This window comes from Phaseolus vulgaris, chromosome 9 (assembly GCF_051622355.1).
Source record: "Phaseolus vulgaris cultivar YP4 chromosome 9, ASM5162235v1, whole genome shotgun sequence".
Taxonomy (NCBI): Eukaryota; Viridiplantae; Streptophyta; class Magnoliopsida; order Fabales; family Fabaceae; genus Phaseolus; species Phaseolus vulgaris.
This window is the reverse complement of record NC_143506.1, coordinates 38,711,913-38,720,925: the sequence shown is the minus strand read 5'-3', so window position 1 is coordinate 38,720,925 and position 9,013 is coordinate 38,711,913. Positions and strand designations below refer to the sequence as shown.

Sequence of the window (9,013 nt, the reverse complement as noted above, 5' to 3'; positions counted from 1 at the left end):
ACCCAAAACTACTAAAAACAATAAAATGCAAGATTATTTCGCAGCAAACAAAACAATACAAAATCAAATTGTCCAATGCTCTTGATAATTTAGTAAATGAAGTAATAACTAAAAAAATGACCTTTCAAATTTGCTACACCTAAACAAATCCAAAACTAATCCGGTACTATACTAAAGATCAATAATGATCTATTTTCAATACTTTCAATTGCACCATGTAAAAGGATCAAATTCCACAAATGAAGACATAAGAAATATAAGGTTCACATATCCCTGGCTAGTGTTTCCACATCCTACCTCACATATCAGTCTAAATATGTTCAATGTACAAAGTTTCAAATAAAAGGGAGACATCTTCACCAAGCACTGTATTATTGTCAACCTTTAGTGTTCTGAAAAGGAATCAACATAATCACAAATCAAATAGCTAGATTTGATGGATTTCAATAATCAAACAAGAACTATATTCAAATCTATGTTTTTTAATCCTCAACCAGAATCCTGCTTAAACTCTTATGCCTGTTACAATTAGGCATGAAATCCCACCCTGCACGATTATCCAAAGAATAATAACTAGAAAGAAAATAATGAATGCAAAAGATTAAGAAAACCTTAAGTTTCACATGAACAACATGTTTCCCAAACATATAACTAACACACATCCATGATCTCCCTGTAAAGGACGAGCGGAAGCCAGGAGAATTAAATCGAGAAAACTAATCTCTATCTTAAGAGATTACATGCAGTGCAGGAAAATTACAAGAAACAATTCCAAGTACTGATGGAGAGAAACAGGTTGACAATTCAACCTTTATGTCAAGAAAAATTACATGATAAGAACAAATTAACAAGCTTCTGAGATTGAACAAGATCAGGAAGGGATTAAAATTGAGATTAAAATTGAGAAATATAGCAATCAATAAGATGATCAGACCAGTAAAGAGTATAAGATCATATCCGGAATTCACAAAGACAGCCACTGCTTCAACAACCAACCACATAGTAAAAGACAAATCCTCCCCCAAATTCAAGTGCCTCTAGTACTCTTATAAACCCAAAACGCATCCCAAGCCTATGAGAAACACAAATGTGTAGGAAAAGTAAGAAAGTTGTTTGATAGCAATGAACACAAACAAATGCAAGTCGAAGGGAATGGAACTCAGTCCTCGAATGAATAACCACGACACTTACAAATAACACATCCAAGAATGCAGTGAAACTAAATAACCTAGCTGAGAAGTAAGAAGAAAGAAGCAAAGGTTGTTTTGACAAAAAAGAAAATGGAAGGAAACGAAACTCTTTGCTATTAAATGACTTCATTTCTGAAAGAAATGTCTCAGGGGACTAGAAAGAGAAAATAAAATGGCTGACATAGACGTTTATAGTGTCTGTCATAAAGAGGTAATCCCCAGTCCACAAGTTTATCCATGAATAGTAGCAGCAAAGAAAATAATAAAAGCAACGAATAAAACCTATGTTTTATGTGTGAAACAAAAAACATGAACTCCAAAGCCCATTGAACAAGGCTGCTGCAGAGATTGGAGATATAAATCCTTACTACCTCCCTAGGCTTCCACCAGATGGCAGATGAAGAGGATATCCCGTTTGAAAAAAATATCTGCAAAGCATCAAAGCAATTAAGACCATAATAAATTAATTCAGGGAAGTGAAACCATAATAATTATAATTAGTCCCTTAGAGAAAAAAACAAGAGACATTTGCAGTATCTTCATGTTCTCTTGTGTATACAGTCTCACACTCTTGATATCAGTCAATATATCATACTTGCATCCCGTCCCGTTTACATTGTCTTGTCTGGTACCTATCATATTTTCTTTTCATACTATTTGCAACTATACAAACTAGTAAAGTTAAAGTCTTAGAAAGCAACAGACAAAATTTCATGTGTCCATATTAATAACAGGGTCACTAAACAAGTTAGCTAGAAATTAGTACAATACTAAAAATATGCCAAAATGAAGATTAAATGCCATTCACCTTCAATTTTGAGAACTGATCAGCCAACAACAGATCCTATGAACCAAGTCAATCAATCTAAAGAAAGATAAACAAAATATAGAGTATCAAAAAGATTGAAATTTTGTAATTTAACTTTTAAGTTTAGGACATCCATGTAAGTATGTTTGAAACAAACCACAGTTATATCAAGCTTAGCATGATTAATTATGAAATCCATATGCCACATAGGCATTTTTTACCACTCCTTTTTACTTCTCAGTGTACTTCCTATTTTTTTCTTAATTTATTTTTGGTGCCTAACAATAAAACATTATGAGCAAAAGAGTGGAATTATTATAACTAAATCTTGTCAAATATTAAAAGTTATCTAATAATTCCTGAAAGTTGAGTAAAATTCAATTAAATCTGACTCTACAAACTAGAGTAAAATAAATAAATTCAAAATGCATGTAAAACAGATATTGTACTTGCCAACTAAAGTTTAAATGCCTCTTAAAAAGAATCATGCTTCTAGACTAGCTTCAAAATATTTCATAAATTAAAAAAGATTAAGAACCTTAGAAGGAACTTTAGAGTATGAATATCCAGTGACTTGATATAAAAAAGACAAAGGCCAAACTTTCAGTAAAACTCTTTATAGTAAAAGTATTTTCTACGTTTTTTTCTGAAGCTTCATTTAGAATTCCTTTATTACTTTTGATTGAATTATCTTCCCCTTGAATTATCTTTTATTTCTTGATATAGCTTATATTGTGCTTCTCATATGTCCAATCATAATCTTCTCAATAGGAGATAATTCAACTTTCTCCGAAATATATTTGTTCTTAATTTTATCTTTTCTCATGTCTAACCATCTCATCTCTGCTACACTTACTTATCACTGCTTAATATTAACTAGCATAGAGCATTGACCATCTTATACATGTATTGTAGAGTGTTTGACAGACATTTGATTTCACGAATTGTGCTATAAACATTTTTAGCCAACAGATATTGCTGATCTAGACATGCAAAATGACTATTGATTAAGATTCAATCTGTTACATTAATTCGTTAACTCAATCACTATGATTCTGCCATGAGGAGATAATTCAACTTTCTCCGAAATATATTTGTTCTTAATTTTATCTTTTCTCATGTCTAACCATCTCATCTCTGCTACACTTACTTATCACTGCTTAATATTAACTAGCATAGTGCATTTTATACATGTATTGTAGAGTGTTTGACAGACATTTGATTTCACGAATTGTGCTATAAACATTTTTAGCCAACAGATATTGCTGATCTAGACATGCAAAATGACTATTGATTAAGATTCAATCTGTTACATTAATTCGTTAACTCAATCACTATGATTCTGCCATGAGCAAAGCAAGTTGTTCGCTTTAATTTTCAGAAATAAAATAACAATTCCAACAAGAATGGTGAATGGAAAGGTTTGGAAAACAATAAAAGAGCCAAAGACCTATATTAGAGTATTATCCGAGAAGGGATCAATATTGAGTAGCGAACTTTTCAAACCAATAAGCCAACCATCAAATTAAAGAGTAAAGGCCAACCGCACTTGTCCCATGCTCATCCCACAAAATGCCTCTTATGAACCATAAACCATCAAAATATAACAAAGATTATAATCAAACCATTAAAGAAATAATTAGCTTCACAAATAAAAGAAATTCCACAACTCAATCCTTGGAGATCAAGTAGCGAAAATAACACAAACATCAAACACTATTCAATCCAACAATAGAGGCGAAACTCATCAAGAAATTAGGATATCCTGGGTTGCAGCAGTTGTAAACTCTTTAGGATTTAGGGTCAGAAACTCGAATTGCTGAACTGTGGGCACAAACCTTCTCATCCATGCGGCTATTCCCGCTACACCATCTATGTAGATCAAATAATTTCGTCTAGTGTACTCCAAATTCAGGAGGGAACAAAATCGGATCCTATTTGGCACTGATTCCGCGAAGCTGGTGTTGAAGAAGAAGCCACACAAATGAAGCCAGCCCATACCCCAAGTGGACACAAAAACCACCGTGACAAAAAACAGTGTCGCTTTAATTTTCAGAAATAAAATAACAATTCCAAAGAGAATGATGAATTGAAAAGTTTGGAAAACTAATAAAAGAGCAAAGACCTATATTAGAGGATTATCCGAGAAGACATCAAATTTGAGTAGTGAACTTTTCAAACCAATAAGCCATCCATCAAATCAAAGAGTAAAGGCCAACCGCAGTTGTCCCATGCTCATCCCACAAAATGCATCTAATGAACCATAAACTATCAAAATACAACAAAGATTATAATCAAACCATCAAAGAAATGTTTAGCTTCACAGATAATAGAATTTCCACAACTCAATCCTTGGAGATCGATCAAGTAGAGAAAATAATTCAAACATCGAACACCATTCAAACCAACAATAGAGCGAAACTCATCAAGAAATTAGAATATACTGAGTTGCAGCAGTTTTAAACTCTTTAGGATTTAGGGTCAGAAACTCGAATTCCTGAACTGTGGCAACAAACCTTCTCATTCATGCAGCTACTCCCGCAACACCATCTACGCAGATCAAATAATGTCGTCTAGTGTCCTTCAAATTCGAGAGGCAACAAAATTGGATCCTATTTGGCGCTGATTCCGCGAAGATGGTGTTGAAGATGAAACAACACAAATGAAGCCAGGCCATGCCCCTGGTGGTCTAAAAAATCCCCCACGACGAAAAACAGTGTCACTTTAATTTTCAGAAATAAAATAACAATTCCAACAAGAATGGGGAATGGAAAGGTTTGGAAAACAATAAAAGAGCCAAAGACCTATATTAGAGTATTATTCGAGAAGGCCTCAAAATTGAGTAGTGAACTTTTCAAACCAATAAGCCAACAACCAAATCAATGAGTAAAGGCCAACCGCACTTGTCCCATGCTCATCCCACAAAATGCCTCTTATGAACCATAAACCATCAAAATACAACAGAGATTATATTCAAACCATCAATGAAATATTTAGCTTCACAAATAACAGAATTTCCACAACTCAATCCTTGGAGATCAAGTAGAGAAAATAAAACAAACATCAAACAGCATTCAATCCAACAATAGAGGCGAAATTCATCAAGAAATTAAGATATCCTGAGTTGCAGCAGTTTTAAACTCTATAGGATTTAGGATCAGAAACTCAAATTGCTGAACTGTGGGCACAACCTTTCTCATCCGTGCGGCTACTCCCGCAACACCATCCACGCGGATCAAATAATTTCGTCTATGGTCCTTCAAATTCGAGAGGCAACAAAATTGGATCCTATTTGGCACTGATTCAACAAGATGGTGTTGAAGATGAAGCCACACAAATGAAGCCAGACCATACCCCTGGTGGTCTAAAAAATCACCCATGACGAAAAACAGTGTCACTTTAATTTTCAGAAATAAAATAACAATTCCAACAAGAATGATGAATTGAAAAGTTTGGAAAACTAATAAAAGAGACAAAGACCTATATTAGAGGATTATCCGAGAAGGCATCAAAACTGAGTAGTGAACTTTTCAAACCAAGAAGAAAACCATCAAATCAAAGAGTTAAAGCCAACCACACTTGTCCCATTCTCATCCCACAAAATGCCTCTTATGAACCATAAACCATCAAAATACAACAAAGATTATAATCAAACCATCAAAGAAATGTTTAGCTTCACAGATAATAGAATTTCCACAACTCAATCCTTGAAGAACAAGTAGAGAAAATAATTCAACATCGAACACCATTCAATCCAACAATAGAGGCGAAACTCATCAAGAAATTAGAATATCCTGAGTTGCAGCAGTTTTAAACTCTAGGATTTAGGTTCAGAAACTCGAATTGCTGAACTGTGGCAACAAACCTTCTCATCCGTGCGGCTACTCCCGCTACACCATCTATGCAGATCAAATAATGTCGTCTAGTGTCCTTCAAATTCGAGAGGCAACAATATTGGTTCCTATTTGGCACTGATTCCGCGAAGATGGTGTTGAAGATGAAACAACACAAATGAAGCCAGGCCATACCCGTGGTGGTCTAAAAAATCACCCATGACGAAAAACAGTGTCACTTTAATTTACAGAAATAAAATAACAATTCCAACAAGAATGAGGAATGGAAAGGTTTGGAAAACAATAAAAGAGCCAAAGACCTATATTAGAGTATTATTCGAGAAGGCCTCAAAATTGAGTAGTGAACTTTTGAAACCAATAAGCCAACCGTCAAATCAAAGAGTAAAGGCCAACCGTACTTGTCCCATGCTCATCCCACAAAATGCCTCTTATGAACCATAAACCATCAAAATACAACAAAGATTATATTCAAACCATCAATGAAATATTTAGCTTCACAAATAACAGAATTTCCACAACTCAATCCTTGGAGATCAAGTAGAGAAAATAATACAAACATCAAACACCATTCAATCCAACAATAGAGGCGAAACTCATCAAGAAATTAGGATATCCTGAGTTGCAGCAGTTTTAAACTCTATAGGATTTAGGGTCAGAAACTCGAATTGCTGAACTGTGGGCGCAACCCTTCTCATCCGTGCGGCTACTCCCACAACACCATCTACGCGGATCAAATAATTTCATCTAGTGTCCTTCAAATTCGAGAGGCAACAAAATTGGATTCTATTTGGCACTGATTCCGCAAAGATGGTGTTGAAGATGAAGCCACACAAATGAAGCCAGACCATACCCCTGGTGGTCCAAAAAATCACCCATGACGAAAAACAGTGTTACTTTAATTTTCAGAAATAAAATAACAATTTTAACAAGAATGGTGAATGGAAAGGTTTGGAAAACAATAAAAGAGCCAAAGACCTATATTAGAGTATTATCCGAGAAGGCATCAAAATTGAGTAGTGAACTTTTCCAACCAATAAGCCAACCATCAAATCAAAGAGTAAAGGCCAGTCGCACTTGTCCCATGCTCATCCCACAAAATGCCTCTTGTGAACCATAAACCATCAAAATACAACAAAGATTATAATCAAACCATCAAACAATTATTTAGCTTCACAGATAACAGAATTTCCACAACTCAATCCTTGGAGATCAAGTAGAGAAAATAATACAAACATCAAACACCATTCAATCCAACAATAGAGGCGAAACTCATCAAGAAATTAGGATATCCTGAGTTGCAGCAGTTTTAAACTCTTTAGGATTTAGGGTCAGAAACTCAAATTGCTGAACTGTGGCCACAGCCCTTCTCATCCGCGGCTACTCCCGCAACACCATCTACGCGGATCAAATAATTTCGTCTAGTGTCCTTCAAATTCGAGAGGCAACAAAATTGGATCCTATTTGGCACTGATTCCGCGAAGATGGTGTTGAAGATGAAGCCACACAAATGAAGCCAGCCCATACCCCTAGTGGTCACAAAAATCATCGTGACAAAAAACAGTGTCGCTTTAATTTTCAGAAATAAAATAACAATTCCAACAAGAATGATGAATTGAAAGGTTTGGAAAACTAATAAAAGAGCCAAAGACCTATATTAGAGGATTATCCGAGAAGGCATCAAAATTGAGTAGTGAACTTTTCAAACCAAGAAGCAAACCATCAAATCAAAGAGTAAAAGCCAACCACACTTGTCCCATGCTCATCCCACAAAATGCCTCTTATGAACCATAAACCATCAAAATACAACCAAGATTATATAATCAAACCATCAAAGAAATATTTAGTTTCACAGATAACAGAATTTCCACAACTCAATCCTTGGAGATCAAGTAGAGAAAATAATTCAAACATCGAACACCATTCAATCCAACAATAGAGACGAAAATCATCAAGAAATTAGGATATCCTGACTTTTCCCAAACCCTACCCTCTCAAAACAACAATCAAGAATCAGGGGAAATGATAACTACACTAAAGAATTCAGGTTACCAAAACCTAGCCACGAGAATCCAATAAAAAACAGAAAATCCAAACAAGTTTAGCCAGTCACGAATAAATGCACAACAAAATTCAAAAGCTTCATTGGATAAAGAGCTAGAGTTTAGGGTTACATTTTACCTCGCACAGTCGTTGCTTTAGTTGCTCAAAAAGACGAAGTATACAAACAATAACACAAATTCAAAACGAAGAATGATATATCATGAAAAATAATGCAAACACCATTGCAGAGAAACAAATGACTACGGAATCCTTATGTTTGGTGATCAAATCCGAAAAAATCAAATAGAGGAAATTCTAAACAGAATAACAGAATTTCCACAATTTAATCCTCAACCAATCTTTTTATTTTGACAGACTGCATTCAAATAGCTAAGGCTTCAAATAATCACCAACCTTGTCCTCACACGGCTAGGGTTTCGTCTTGGCTGCGTTCTTGGTGTGATCGTGTTTTTAGGTGGCGTTGTGGAGTAGCACAAGTGGTTCTTCATCTTCAGATTCAGCGTTGGGGTGCAAGGCAGTGACGCGGCTCCTACGTTCTTGTTGGAGTGCGCGTCGCGGGCACAATCGAGTAGCGCCTCTTGGCGCAGTGTTCAAAATGTTTCTAAATCTAGAATGATCTCTTTAATATAATAGTTTAATGTTACGAAACCTATTTTAATTAAATGTAAAAAAGTTCTCATAATTATTTGTATTATATTTATTATTTGAAAAAAAAAAAATCAAAGCTCTGTACCTATTTTTTTATTGTAATAATGTAAAAAAGTTCTCATAATTATTTGTATTATATTTATTATTTATTATTATTTAAAAAAAAATCAAAATTATGTACCTATTTCTTTTATTGTAAAGAGCGGGAACACAAGCACTCACGTGCCTGTGTATCCATATTTTTTATTTTTATATAATTATGTTTAATAGTAAAATTAAATAAATAATATTATTATTTACACATTATTAGTAAAAGTGAAAACAAAATACAAAATAATTCAGAGCAAACATCATTCACCTTTTTCACCCTCTCTTTCAACATTACTATTAATTTTATTACTTCCATTCTCATTGCTAACATGAATCAATATTTTAGAATGAAGTTCCATTTA

General features: G+C 34.3%; 1 protein-coding gene across 17 annotated transcripts; it reads right to left on the bottom strand.

Annotated features, from left to right (window-relative positions):
• Positions 1 to 1,281: 1,281 nt before the first annotated feature.
• Positions 1,282 to 8,521, bottom strand: LOC137820865 (uncharacterized). 17 transcript variants are annotated; one of them, XR_016515704.1, is made up of 5 exons: positions 8,307 to 8,521; positions 6,152 to 7,378; positions 3,837 to 6,036; positions 1,999 to 2,055; positions 1,282 to 1,618 (listed from the first exon to the last, which is right to left on the bottom strand). XR_016515704.1 is itself a non-coding variant. In XM_090295573.1 (5 exons), exons 3-5 carry the CDS (start codon positions 6,022 to 6,024, stop codon positions 1,558 to 1,560), a joined length of 342 nt encoding a protein of 113 aa, XP_090151699.1. In that variant the 5' UTR covers positions 6,025 to 6,036; positions 6,152 to 7,378; positions 8,307 to 8,521; the 3' UTR covers positions 1,282 to 1,557. The 17 variants fall into 17 exon arrangements, 2 of the variants coding, with proteins under 2 accessions (XP_090151699.1, XP_090151698.1); XR_016515705.1 differs by having other exon boundaries at positions 6,152 to 6,704; XR_016515702.1 differs by lacking the exon at positions 6,152 to 7,378 and having other exon boundaries at positions 3,837 to 3,956; positions 4,124 to 6,036.
• Positions 8,522 to 9,013: the final 492 nt, after the last annotated feature.